Source organism: Perissodus microlepis, chromosome 3 (genome assembly GCF_051167445.1).
Source record: "Perissodus microlepis isolate ML-2025 ecotype Zambia chromosome 3, ASM5116744v1, whole genome shotgun sequence".
NCBI classification, from domain to species: Eukaryota; Metazoa; Chordata; class Actinopteri; order Cichliformes; family Cichlidae; genus Perissodus; species Perissodus microlepis.
Window position 1 is genome coordinate 5,764,368 of NC_140463.1, and position 13,784 is coordinate 5,778,151.

Genomic DNA, 13,784 nt, shown 5'->3' on the forward strand with positions numbered 1-13,784 from the left:
CATAACGATGGGCGAGGTCCAGCTGCTGCAGCTGCGTTGAGCAAGACCGCTCTGTAGACTGTCGTAGATCTGCTGATCAGCGTGTTGCTGCTTTTCCCCTGCCATTCTTCATGGATGTTGCTTGACTGGGGCAACAGGACGGGTTATGATGTCATGCTGCACAAGGCTGGTTCGGCCCAGGTCGGCAGGGCCTGTAGAAAACACATATCCATAAGTGCAAAGCAAGCGTTTCATTTGGAGCTGTTCATAGTCATTGAGGTCTGTGGAGCTCTGGCCATAGAGCTCCTGCAGGTGCAGAGGAACCATAGGAGGGCTGGTCAGTGAGTCTGCAGCTGGGGAGACCATGGAGGGTTCCACGGCCTCAGCTGGCTGGAGGAGCCCGGCAATTGATCCTTCCTTAATTGTTACAGCTTTATTGTCGGGGTTAAAAAGGCGAAGTGGGACAGCTTTAGAAGGCTGGGCACTGACTAGGACTCTAGCGATGAGTACTTTGTGCTTCTCAACAAAACCTTTGGTGGGACTAAGCATCATGTCACCTCGAGCTGCTGCACCTCTTCACCAAACAGGATGATGCGGCGTTTGCCGAAATCAAGACGTGCTTCAGCTTGAGTGAGGAAGGGATGCCCAAGCAGCACCTCATTTCCTGCTATATCTGCCACCAGGAAATCAACATCCACCTGTCGATTGGTGATATTGACAGGTATCTGGGCTTCACCTAGCATCGGCACGTCCCCAGGTCCCACACCAAGCAAGGTCTCAACAACTGAGGGGTGTAGCGGTGGCCTCACGTCTGGGTGGATGGAGTTGTAGTAGGGCAGTGGTTACATAAGATGCAGCCCTTTTAGTGTTTTCATGGCGTTGGGCTATTTCGTATGCACAGGCAAGTGTGGCTGGGCGCCTCTCTAACAACTTCTGTACTATTTCTGCATCACCCAGCCCATTTGTGAAACTTCAACAGGTATAGAGTCTTGTTCAACCTCTGCTCTATATTCACTTTCCCATAAATGTCATCTCTGAAAACATGCAGGGCCTCACCAGGTTTACGCACTCGCTGCCTCAGTTCTACAGCAACAGCAGCTGCATGATCAGAAGAAGGGCCTTATGCAGTTTGCAGTTCGTCCACCAGGCGGCGGTAATCCCATTTGGATGAGTGGGGATTTCTGTGGATAATGGCCCCTGCTGCTCCAACTAGGCAGAACTTAAGCTGAGTTATCATTGTCTTTTCTGACCAATAGTTGGCTTCAGCGCAGCTCTCAAACCTGTGCAGAAATTCCTTCCACGGTGTAGTGCCGTCATATTGACCTGGACGTAGGGTGGGGACTCTCTCTCTAGGATCACCGTCCTCTTCACTGTCAGATGGGGGCCGACGGGGCACACAGCAGGTCTTGCCTGGTTTTGAGCGGGGTTGACGCTGTGCAGGGGTTTGCCCATAGCTTATGGCTTCATTAAGGCTACTGGAAGGCATACATCACATGGGTGTATTTAACATTGCGTTAAATTGAGCCGGTGTGCTGTGTACAAAACTGTGCATGTGAGCAGAGGAAAATGGGTTTGAGTCTGGGTAGTGCACTTTCATTTGGGGAGTAGGAGCTGGATAATAGTTCAATATGATGTGTAAATTGATTTATTCTTTTACCTCCATGCCACAGTGGCCCAATTCTTCACCCCAGTGTTTTCTCCTCTAATTTTAATAAATTTTGCCGCTTGGACTTTGTTCCCTACAACATATCACCAAAAGATTAATTCACAAAACTCCAAATTGGCTGTATGTAAGCGGCAATACATGAAAAACCGCGGGACCCACCACACCACTAGTTTACAGTTATTTTTATAAAAAAAAAAAAACATGTCTATGCAGATGCCCATAGCTTAACAGCACAACCGCTATAAAAATTGACCTTTTGTACGACCAGATTTTCATATACTTACATTTGAAAGTGTTTTCCTCTCCCGCTTAGATCAACATCGTTATCAGAAAAACGGCCCACAATGAATCCTGGGATATAGTAGGACGCGAAGGCGACACGGGACCCATGTTAAAATTCGGGGAAAAGTAGGACGCATTTGTCACCACATTTGGAGTACTCTTTGAATTCGGACAGACTTCGTTGCATCACTGTGACGTCATTGCCTCCAAATACGGCATTTGAAGCATCCTTCCCCTGAGTTCGGACACAGCTAGAGTGTTAGTTTTTACCCTGACCTTTGTCAACCCGTCAGTGTTTCTTCCTCGTCTGTGTTTCCAAGGTTTTTCTAGTGTTCCAGCTTTTGTGTTTATTTTCTTGTTTCCCCAGTTCAAATTCAAATTCAAATTTTATTTGTCACATACACAGTCATACACAGTACGATATGCAGTGAAATGCTTAGACAACTGCTCGGGACCTAAAGAAAAAAAGACTATTAATAGGATAGGAAATAAATATGAAAATTAAAATGAAGGTAAAATTTAACTAGGAAGGAATAAAATAAAATATAAAAATTAAAATTAAAAATAAAATAACTGTACAACAACAAATTAAAATGAAAGTTAAATTTAACTAGGAAAGAATAAAATAAAATGTAAAAATTAAAGTTAGAAATAAAATAACTGTACAACAAAATACACAATACACAAATACACAATATAGAAATATATAAGAATATATGAAGAAATATAGAACAATAACAGCAGCTGTGCAAGTACTAAATGGTAATGAAGAAATATAACGTCCAGGGTTGTGCAAGCCGCATGTGTAAGTGTCTTGTGCAGTGCAAATATGCTTAAAAGTGATTTATTTAAGTGACTTGTGATTAGGCGTGATTAGTGACAGTTTAGGCGTTCCTCTGTTTAGTTTGTTGTTTATATGTTTTCCTTGTTTGGTATATCTGCCTACTTAAATGACACACCTTCAGTTTAATTCAGTTTTCGTCTCTGTGGTCTGCATATGGGTCCTAATAAAAAAATCACGCACAGTCTGCCTGCGTAAATGACAATATCACCTGCCTTTATGTTATTTCCAGAATGTACAAATCAACTGTCTGTGTTGAAATCTGAAATGCCCGTACTGTTGATTCAAAATGTCCTCTGGCACAAATCAGACCAGAGCATCAGTTGCCATTTACAATAAGGGGGCGGGAAGTTTGGAGGGGACGCTATTGGCTGAATCATTTTGTTTCATGTTCAACACATCAGACATGACCTGAACTTTGTTGATGTGGAGAATCTAACAGATCTCAGCGTGTGAACTGAGAAAAGTTTAAAGGCTCATATTTGTGTTCAAAATGTGAAAGCTCTTAGAAGCACTGTAACAGGCGACTGTTGTCAGGTTAAAGATGTTTGGTCTTTATTGGATAGAACAGTGAGACAGAGACAGGAAAGCAGGTAGACAGACTGAGGAGTGGACATGCAGCTAAGGGCTGAAACTAAAGTCAGGCTGCTGCTGTTGGGGCTTCGCTCTGCTACATGGACACATGTTCTACAGGTTGAGCTACAGTGCCTCTCATCCTAACAACCTTTGTGCTTGGAAATGAAGCTGCATTAAAGGTGGAGGGAAGGTGGAGCCATTTGTTCTGCTTTGAGGTGCTGGTCTGACTTCCTTCCATTATTGCACCTTTCAAAGTTTCACTGAAACTGTGTTGAGCAGAGGGCTGAACTACAAAGCAGATTAATGTGTTAGTGAGTTGAGTTTGTTTTCGTTTTCAAGGTAACAATTCTACTTCCTCTTACTGAGCAGTTGGGCCAACATGTGTGATGTAGAGGAGTCGGAGTGCAGTTTGAAGAAGCTTTGAATAACACACACATTGCTGGCTGGCTGTCCGAGTGGTGTCCAATAAACAATGTAGGCTTCATAGATAATTGGCAAACCTTCTGGAGGAAACCTGGTCTTGTTAGGAGAGACGGCATCCATCCCACTTTGGATGGAGCAGCTCTCATTTCTAGGAATATGGACAAATTTATTAAACACCCCAAAATATGACTATCCAGAGTTGGGACCAGGAAGCAGAGTTGCAGTCTTACACGCCTCTCTGCAGCTTTTCTCCTCCTGTTACCCCCACCCCACAAAAAAACCCCATCTCCATAGAGACTGTGTCAGCTCCCAAACAGACAAAAAACAAGCTAAAAATCAGCAACAAACCACTTAAACATAAAAAATCACAAAGAAAGAACGATACAGTATCCACATCTGAACCAAAGAGTAAAACAGTGAAATGTGGATTATTAAATATTAGGTCTCTCTCCTCCAAGTCTCTGTTAGTACATGACTTAATAATTGATCAACAAATCGATTTACTCTGCCTTGCAGAAACCTGGTTGCAGCCGGATGATTATGTTAGTTTAAATGAATCAACACCCCCGAGTCATTCTAACTACCAGAAATCTCGAAGCACAGGCCGAGGGGGCGGTGTGGCAGCAATTTTTCACACCAGCCTATTAATCAACGAAAGACCAAGACAGACTTTTAAGACCTACCATAGAACCAAGTCCGCCAGAGCTTATATTATATTTTTACATGTTGTAGTGCCATTTTTGGGAGCATTTCAAGTTGATATACATCAATACAACCATTATAGCCCAAATTAATTTTAATAATATGTCTGCATTAAGTGCATAGTAATTACATAAATTGCAAAAAAGTGCAATAAACTACAAAAAAATTTAAAATTGTTTTTGTTTTTTTAACATACATTTCTAGTTAGAGAAATTTAAGAGGCTTATCCCTCAAAACTGTAAATACAAAAAAGTTGCACAAAATAGTTTCCCACCACAGGAAACTTACTTTGAGTGTCTTCATAGTTTTATTTTTGAAATACACCAATTTTTATACACTGCAGGAAAAACGAAAATGATTATTACAATGCAAATTTGCAAAAAAAAAACAGCATATGTATGGGCAGAAATCTGTGCCATCAGAAACTGAATTTGAATAAGTTAAATTTGAATTTGAATTGCTCAGATTGAATCTGAATTGTAACTTGAATAAATGCTTTTGAAAACTGAATTTGAATTAGTCTAATTTGAAATTGAATTTATGGTTTGAAAATGATCATCACTAAATTGAAATTGAATTTTATATTTTGAAAATGAATTGATTTGCTTTGAAACTGCATTTTATCCTTTAAAAATTCAGCTCTCGAATAATTTCAGTTTCACTTCTCACCATTCACTTTCAGTTCTACAATTCAATTTCAGTTCCAAAATTCAGTTTTTTGGAACTTACATCCGGTTCCGGTTCAAGCGCAGATTAATAGAACTACGTTTTACTAGCGGACCGAAAGTGTTACTGACGGGAATCTACAGCGTCTTGAGCTGAATTAAGACTTCAGAAGTCATTCGTCATGTCGAATGACCAGCGGATAAACTCTCAGGTTGGTAATAAATGTATTACATGTATAAGAACAAGTGTCATGTTAACAAATGATAGCCGTAAGGTAACTTTTATGCTTATTGTAGCTGTTAGCTAAAAACGCTAATTTAGCGTAGTTTGCCCTGAATTCAGCTTTGACAAACAAATATGATCGACTGTTTCTAGTAGAATTCCAAAGTTGTCATCTTGTACCCTCTCAGAGTACCCCCTCTGTATGCTTGCAGAGACCCCTACAGTAGGGAAACATGCAAAACGGTGTCCAAACCTTTGTATTTTAGCTTTATTTATGTCTTACACAGCATCCCAACTCTTTAGCTAACTTAATAACTTTAGCTAAAGTGAATAGTTAGTCTAATTCATTAGTGCAGCATTACTGGATCATCTCTGTTTGAAGTGATATAATATGATATACAACTATCACTGAAACAGCAAACTTTGTAAATAAGCAAACAACACTTCTCATTCTCTAAACGTTTGGCCACAGCTGTAGATTACACTATCAGTGCTTGTTCACTCTTGACAAGAATTACATTTCTAAATTCTCTTTGTGCATTTACAGGTAAACAATATCTAATATTTTATCTAAATGACTGCTTTGTCTTTGAAAAGGGTGAAGAGCCTGAGCCCGGTGACAGTCCAGTTCTACTCTAAGTACATCCTTACAGTGGCTCACAGGACAAGGCCACATTCCTGTCCTGTCAGAAGAGAAGAGAAACTTCAGAGTCTTCATGCAGTTCAACCACAGCTGTCATATTCCATATGACAGGGGTCTCAAACTCCAGTCCTCAAGGGCCAGTGTCATGCAACTTTTCCATGCCCTCGAGGACTGGAGTTTGAGACCCCTGCCGTATGGTGTTCATGCTGTTTTCTACCCCACAGTTACAGCATGTCTGACTGCCTGTTCAGCATATGCAAAAATATATGATGAGTTTAAGCATGTGATGACTAAGGCCTTCCATTATGGTGTTTGTCATCACATGTCACAGACATCTGGATGATCATTTGGAATAAACAAAAAACTAAAAACTTGTTACTTCATCTTTTATCTTTATTATTATTATTGTTCTTATTTTACATTTTTCATTGTTAGGCATTAGCTTTATTTGTAGTAGTCCTTTCCAACTTCTTTCCCTCTCCCATGTTACTGTGTCAGCTTGTCAGCATCTATTTGGGTTTGGAAGTGGAACAGAAAGTAAGGAAATCCAAAGTGCCATTAAAACCAGGAGAGGTTCTTATATTTCAGAAGAAGGGATTCATTCAAAAGAAATGACCTCAATGCCATATTTTATTTAGGAACCCTGGAGAGCACTTTGCAAAATAACACATTCTTATAATTTCACCCTCAGATGAGCCAAGCTACGACTGTCAGGGAAGGTGATGTAGGTACAGAGCATGTGAGAGTGGTTAAGTTAATGTCTCTTGTCTAGATGAAGGCACAAGAGGGATCAATGGCAAGGCGTAGAGATTCAGTATCTTCAGTCTTCAGTGGACACTCCATTTCTGGCACAAAACACCTGTAAAAGATGGTCGATTTAGGAGGTGACCCGACAACTTCAGCCTGTCAAACATAGCAATGGAGCAGTATGTTTTAAAAAAAAAAAATCTAATTAAGCATGCACTCAGTACCCTAAGAATTATTATGGTAGTTAAACATAGTGATAGTTTCAAAAGCATTTATTCAAGTTACAATTCAGATTCAATCTGAGCAATTCAAATTCAAATTTAACTTATTCAAATTCAGTTTCTGATGGCACAGATTTCTGCCCATACATATGCATCAAAATAAACTATTTCCAGCAGTGCAATATGAGTCCTAAGCATCCCAGAAACGACATAGAAAGTCATAAAGTCAAACATAACTTTTAAAAACACCAGTATAGGCTCATAAGGCCCGGATAGTAAAAACTACATTTCCGCAAAATGACGTCACTTCCGGTTTTGGGCAGGTCATGGCGGACTTGCGATAGTTCGCGCTGATGGACGTAGGAAGTGTTACAAACAGCTGATCGAATCGGCAAAGCGTGTTTCTGGACTATTATGTTTTTGTTGCTGCAAGTGCTTTTTATGTAGTTTTTGCAAAGTTATATGTGGAAGGAAACAGTGACTTAGGACAAACTGATGGCATAAGATGTAAGTACAACTCCTCCGGTTTCATATGAAAAAAAATTTTTGCGCTAGCTTATGTGGTTGCAGTGCTACCGGGATTTAAAAATAGTTACGCAAAACGGAGCGTGCCTGCTCCGACCGGCTTTAAAGGCTTTTAAGAAGGGGGACCGGAGGGTTTGTTCCAACTACAGGGGGATCACACTCCTCAGCCTCCCTGGGAAGGTCTATGCCAGGGTGCTGGAAAGGAGAGTTTGTCCGCTAGTTGAACTTCAGAGGAACAGTACGGTTTTCGTCCTGGTCGCAGAACACTGGACCAGCTCTTTATCCTCTCAAGGATACTTGAGGGTGCATGGGAGTTTGCCCAACCAGTCTACATGTGTTTTGTGGACTTGGAGAAGACATTCGACCGTGTCCCTAGGGGTGTCCTGTGGGAGGTGCTGCGGGAGTATGGGGTGTCTGGCTATCCCTATACAACAGTTGCAAGAGCTTGGTTCGCATTGCCGGCAATAAGTCGGACTCGTTCCCGGTGGATGATGGGCTCCGCCAGGGCTGCCCTTTGTCACCGATTCTATTCATAATTTTTATGGACAGGATTTCTAGGCGCAGCCAAGTGGCGGAGGGCTTTCACTTCGGTGGCCTCAGAATCTCATCTCTGCTTTTTGTGGATGATGTGGTTCTGTTGGCTTCATCGAGTGATGGCCTCCAGCTCGCACTGCAACGGTTCGCAGCTGAGTGTGAAGCAGCAGGAATGAGGATCAGCACCCTCCAAATCTGAGGCCATTGTTCTCAGCTGGAAAAGGGTGGAGTGCCCACTCCGGGTCGGGGATGAGTTCCTGCCCCAAGTGGAGGAGTTCAAGTATCTCGGGGTCTTGTTCGCGAGTGATGGGAGAAGGGAGCCAGAGATTGATAGACGGATTGGTGCTGCGGCTGTAGTGATGCGGACGCTGCACCAGTCCGTCGTGGTGAAGAGGGAGCTGAGTGTAAAAGCGAAGCTGTCAATTTACCGGTCGATCTACGTCCCAACCCTCACCTATGGCCACGAGCTGTGGGTAGTGACCGAAAGAACGAGATCGCGGATACAACCGGAGGAAATGAGCTTCCTCCGAAGGGTGGCTGGCCTCTCGCTTAGAGAGAGGGTGAGAAGTTCAGCCATCCGGGAGGGGCTCAGAGTAGAGCCGCTGCTCCTCCACATCGAAAGGAGCATCTGACAAGGATGCCTCCTGGGCGCCTCCTGGGTGAGGTGTTCCGGGAGGAGGCCCCGGGCAGACCCAGGACACGCTGGAGAGATTATATCTCTCGGCTGGCCTGGGAACGCCTTGGTGTTCCCCGGATAAGCTGGAGGAGGTGGCTGGGGAGAGGGAGGTCTGGGCTTCTCTGCTTAGGCTGGCCCCGCGACCCGGCCCCGGATAAGCGGAAGAAAATGGATGGATGTTTTCAAAATTGGAGTTCAGTTATTTTTACTTCCAATAGTGTTAACATGCCACACAGGTCATGAACAAGATTTTTTTAAATTGTCATTGTAAGTGGGCTAAAGCACTTAATTAAACGTATGCTAACAGAAATGTAAATGCTGTAATTTGGTTCTTTTAATAAACCAAGTAACTTGGATGTGATGCTGGCGTGACCACAGTGCACACGTCTGCTGTTGCTCACAGTGGTCCAAGGGACGGCTCAGGGAATTTGTGTGTGTGCTGTAGTGATGGGAAATTTGGCTCTTTATAGAGAACCGGCTCTTTCGGCTCGGCTCACTAAAAAGAGCTGGCTCTGTTGGCTCCCAATCGACTCTTCGGGTTGTTTTGTTACTTTAATTACAGTGGTCCCTCGCTATAACCCAGTTCACTTTTCACGGCCTCCCTGTTTCACCGATTTTTTTGTGTGCAATTTTCCATTTTTTTATTTTTATTTTTTTTACAGCACATTCTGTTCTGCGTCGTGATTGGCTGTACACCATTGTTAATCAATCTCGTGCTGTGTCTCCTGTACAGTACAGAATGCGTTCAGCTTGTCAAACTTACATAAATCTTTGACCGCTGGCAGTGTGACTCTGAAGTGCTGCACTGTATGTTTGTAAGTTTTCTCCCCGACAAACACAACAATGTTGACTAAACGTTTTGCACCGTCAACGGCAACCACAGGTGTCTTTGGTTTCATTCTATAATACTGGACTTTTTTTTTTTTTACGAAGAACTTGAGTGTTTAAACAAGAGAGAAAAGTGTGGAAATGTTCATGCCTGTCTGAGAAAAGTGTATAAAGCATGTAATGAGGGGTTTTGTCCTAAAACATGTCTTAAACATGTCTACATCTATAATAATTGTAAAAAATAAAGTTGGCTAATTCACTTTTTCACCTATTGCGGGTTATTTTTGGAAGGTAACTCCTGCGATAAACGAGGAACCTCTGTAATTTATTATCAACAACAATATAAAATTATGCACAAAATTAATTACTAGTGTAAAAAAAACATGTTTTTTATTTATATATGTTTATTATATAAATATGCTTTTATTTATTCACTCCACATAAAATGTAAAAAGTAAATTATAAAATACAAAAACCAACCATCTACAACTTTTAACTATTTAAATTTTCAGCTTTTCCTTTTAAACAAATTTAAAGTGAAACAACACAAAACACTGCAAAACACAACAAAATAAAATATAAATTAAAATATGCAAAACAACAAGAAGATGCACACTCTCTGTCATATAGGCCTGGGATGATTTTTTGGGAGAGTGCTTTCCTGCTTCGAATTGCATACAAAGGATTCACTGCATGAATAAACTTTCTGAATCCTTTATCATCCACAACTGAAAATTGTTGGAAATCAAGTGCAATCATTTTTGCCAGGTCTTTATCAATTGAGTTCTGGCTTCCTGGGGTCACAGACTATTGCAAAAACTGTCTAATAGAGCTCTGGGTTCGTTTAGGTGATTGTGGTGGTATACTGCAAGATGCTGTAGATGCAGCAGCAGCAGCAACAGTTGTAGTGGACACACTGGCATCTTCATTAATATCACACTCAACTGATTGTGTTTTATCTTCCCATTGCACTGATGGATAGACTGTTCCCAGGTGTCTGTGCATGTTTTTTGTGGAGTTGCTCTATGTGGACTCCTTTTCTTGCAGACTCTACACTCTGCCTTTGTATTGTCAATAAAATTGAAATGGTTTTGCCTCTTTTCTTGGTGTCACTCATTTTCTTTACTATAACTTTCTAATGTGTCGATGTTGTCTCTTGTTGTTGCCCCTGGCTCTCTCTCCTGGTCTGTTCCTGTGCTACCGCCCCTCCCCCCTCTGCTCAGTGAACACAAGGCTCACATGTGGTATTCTGCCCTCCCTGTACGTTTATGCCCAGTTTGGCAGATAGATAAACAGTTCTTCAAAAGGAGAGGCAAAGGCTTCCAGTTCTCATTGCAGGGTTTATTTGTCTCCCGAATGAAGGCACTGTAAAACTACACACATAAGAAAAGCATATTAAAACATACATTTGGAACATAATATATTTCTCACATTACAAAGTACAGACTGAAGACTTGCAACTTGAATTACAGCTGGTATAACCAAGAAAAATAAATGAAAACATGTTAACTCCAAATCCCGCTAACTTGATGCTAACACATAATGGAATTTCCTATTGACATGCTAACACAATTAGCATCGGCAGTGCAGCTAACATCCCGGCTTCAAATATGAGAGTCAACAACCCATTTCACATCACATGCTTAACATGAACACAGAATATAATCGTACTTACAAGCATATATTTCTCATGCTCCAATACAGCCAACTTCAGAGCTAATATTTTGTGTGCTGGTATCAACTTGGCCAGACTCCATGAACTTTTCCTATATTTACTAGAGAAAATTGAGTACACAAACCCGCGTCTTCCCCCTAGTGGGGTGGTGGAGCTACTGCACCCCAGCAGTGGCAGCACGTGGCGTCAAGCGAAAAAAGTGAGAGAAAGAGAAAAAAAAACAAGACGCAATTTCCAATGAGGCTCCTGTCATTCACTTCAAACAGCCAGCTCTAAGAGCCGTTTCGTTCATGACCAAGACATCACTAGTTTGCTCAGACACATGAAAAACTAGAGGGAAATTTGTTTGTTATTAATCTCTGGCTCTCTTACATAGCTCATCTTTTATCCTGTCTTCCTTCTCTCACCCCAACCGGTCATGGCAGATGGCAGCCACTGTCGCCAAAGTTGGGTTTTTCTCTTTCTACTGTAGTGTCTACCTTACGATATAAGCTGCCTTGAGGCAACTGTTGTTGTGATATGGCGCTGTATAAAAGAAATTGAATTGAATGAAATTGAATAACTCCTTTAGCACATTAGCCAAGAAAGCCTTGATGGTGGAGGGGAGATGTCAGCTGCTGCCATGTCTGCTTTAATAAAACAGGAAGTTGAACAGGTGGAGGCTCAGCAGCACTTTCACATAAACGTCTCAGAGAAGTCACTTGGTTGGCTGAATGTACAAAGTTGAAGCAGCAGTTTTTCTAATGCACCACCTTCATGTTTCCTTCATATTTGAATCCCCTTGTAGATACTGACAGGTAACCATGTCACACAGAGCTCAAGCCTTTGAATCCAGCTGTGATTGTTGAGTTTCTATTGAATGGACTTTTTCAAATCCAGCTGTAGGCCTGTGTTTGTGAGCTCATTAACAGCTGTTTATTTAGAGAGACGTGGTCCTCACAGGACAGCCACTACAAACATATGATTTTATAGAATATGATGCATTACTGCAGATTCAACACAATAGAAAGGATTTGAAATGAGCTCAGCCTTAAACATGTGCAAAGATATAGAAATTATTTTACTGCTACAATATAATCTGCATTGTTAATATTGCATTAATAATATACCCTACAGCATTGATATTGCCTTAAAGATGTTTATTAAAGCTATTGCCACTATGTTAACCTTTTTCATTATAGGTGCAGCCATAACCAGTTTATACACACATTGCATTCTTGTGCTCATTTAGAGTTGATGTTCAGTCTATTGAAGGTTTCAAGCTTTGTGGAGCGCTATGTCTTCACAATCTATTGTAGGTGACTTAGAGCAACAGAAGGTTAAAACGGCATACACGCTTACAACACACATATAATCTAGAAACCTGCCAGGCCAAAGGCCTGAACTTCATTTAGCTTCTAATTTCATTTCAGTTTGCTTGGTAACAGATGACAGAAGACCAGTCAAGAAAGGTCAAGCCCTCAGGGATCATCGAGGCTTGCAATTTATTACAATTATGGAAGGTGTTAGAGAAAAAGGAACTCTTGTGTCTGTTTTTAGTCATTTAAGATGTACCATTTACTGTAATCAACGTCTTTGATCTGTAATTGACGCTAGAAGGGGGCGTTAACCCTGATGTGATAAAAGCATTCTCAAATGTATTTTTGGTAGGAGACGTTTTGCTGGTGTGCTGCTGTATACTTCTCCTCCTGCGTGTTTTAATAAACTCATTGTTTGATTGCACTCTCACTAATATTGATCCATAGACACTGATGGGAACATTTTTCTGCACAATAAGTACTTTGACTTTTCATACTTTATGTACAATTTGCCAGTACTGCAGTTTTGTGTGTAGTGAGGTGTTTTCATGGTGTTTTCTTGGTGCTTTTACTAAAGGAAGGCTTCTATCAAATTCTTCCAAATGTTGTCAAACTGAGCTGTGTGATGAAGTGAGTGTGACAGAAACACTCAGACTGTGTTTCTCTGCTTCATCAAGTCAAATCTGGTCCTCAGAGACTGAATAAAGTCCTGTCCCACTAACAGCAGCTCCAACAGTCTGTTCACTGCTTTCTTCCTGTCAGTCTTCATCTTTCTGCTGCGTCTCCTCTTCACTCTGACCACTTTCTATCTAACAGTGAGCTCCCAGTGAAGCAGCAGCATTCAGCCTGTTAGAGTCAACACAAATGTCTCCATCCAAGCTCATGTTGTGCTTTGTTGTCCTCTCAGTCCCCCAGGTGGAGGTGGATTCAGGGGTGGAGTCTGTCCAGCTGCCCTTCAACACCACACTTCACCTGCCTGAAGACGCTAAAGTGGAGTGGAAGGACAAAGGCAGCAGGATGATCTATGTTCATCAGAACGGCTCTGACCAGCCTGAAGAACAGCACCAGGATTACAGAGACCGAACGAAGGTAAATGAAGACCTGCTGAAAACTGGAGACCTCAGTCTGACCCTGAAACACCCCACAGATGGAGACAACTACACCTACACCTGCACCGTCTACAGCAAGGAGGGAAACATCCTGCTGAAGAAACAAGTGGAGCTGAAAGTCAGAGGTCAGTGCTGTAGATACAGGTTAGAGGTCAGAGGTCATGTAGGAGT

General features: G+C 41.7%; 1 protein-coding gene across 3 annotated transcripts in view; it reads left to right on the forward strand.

The window, feature by feature from the left end:
- LOC146389575 (uncharacterized) overlaps positions 1-13,784 on the forward strand; it is a 90,029-nt gene that overhangs the window by 34,029 nt on the left and 42,216 nt on the right. For all 3 annotated transcript variants that reach the window (XR_014797380.1, XR_014797378.1, XM_084910389.1), the window contains exon 7: positions 13,412-13,738. Coding sequence is in view for 1 of the 3 variants with exons in the window: in XM_084910389.1 (XP_084766515.1) it covers positions 13,412-13,738 (327 nt within the window). In the remaining 2 variants the exon portion in view is untranslated. The remainder of the gene's footprint in view (positions 1-13,411; positions 13,739-13,784) is intronic.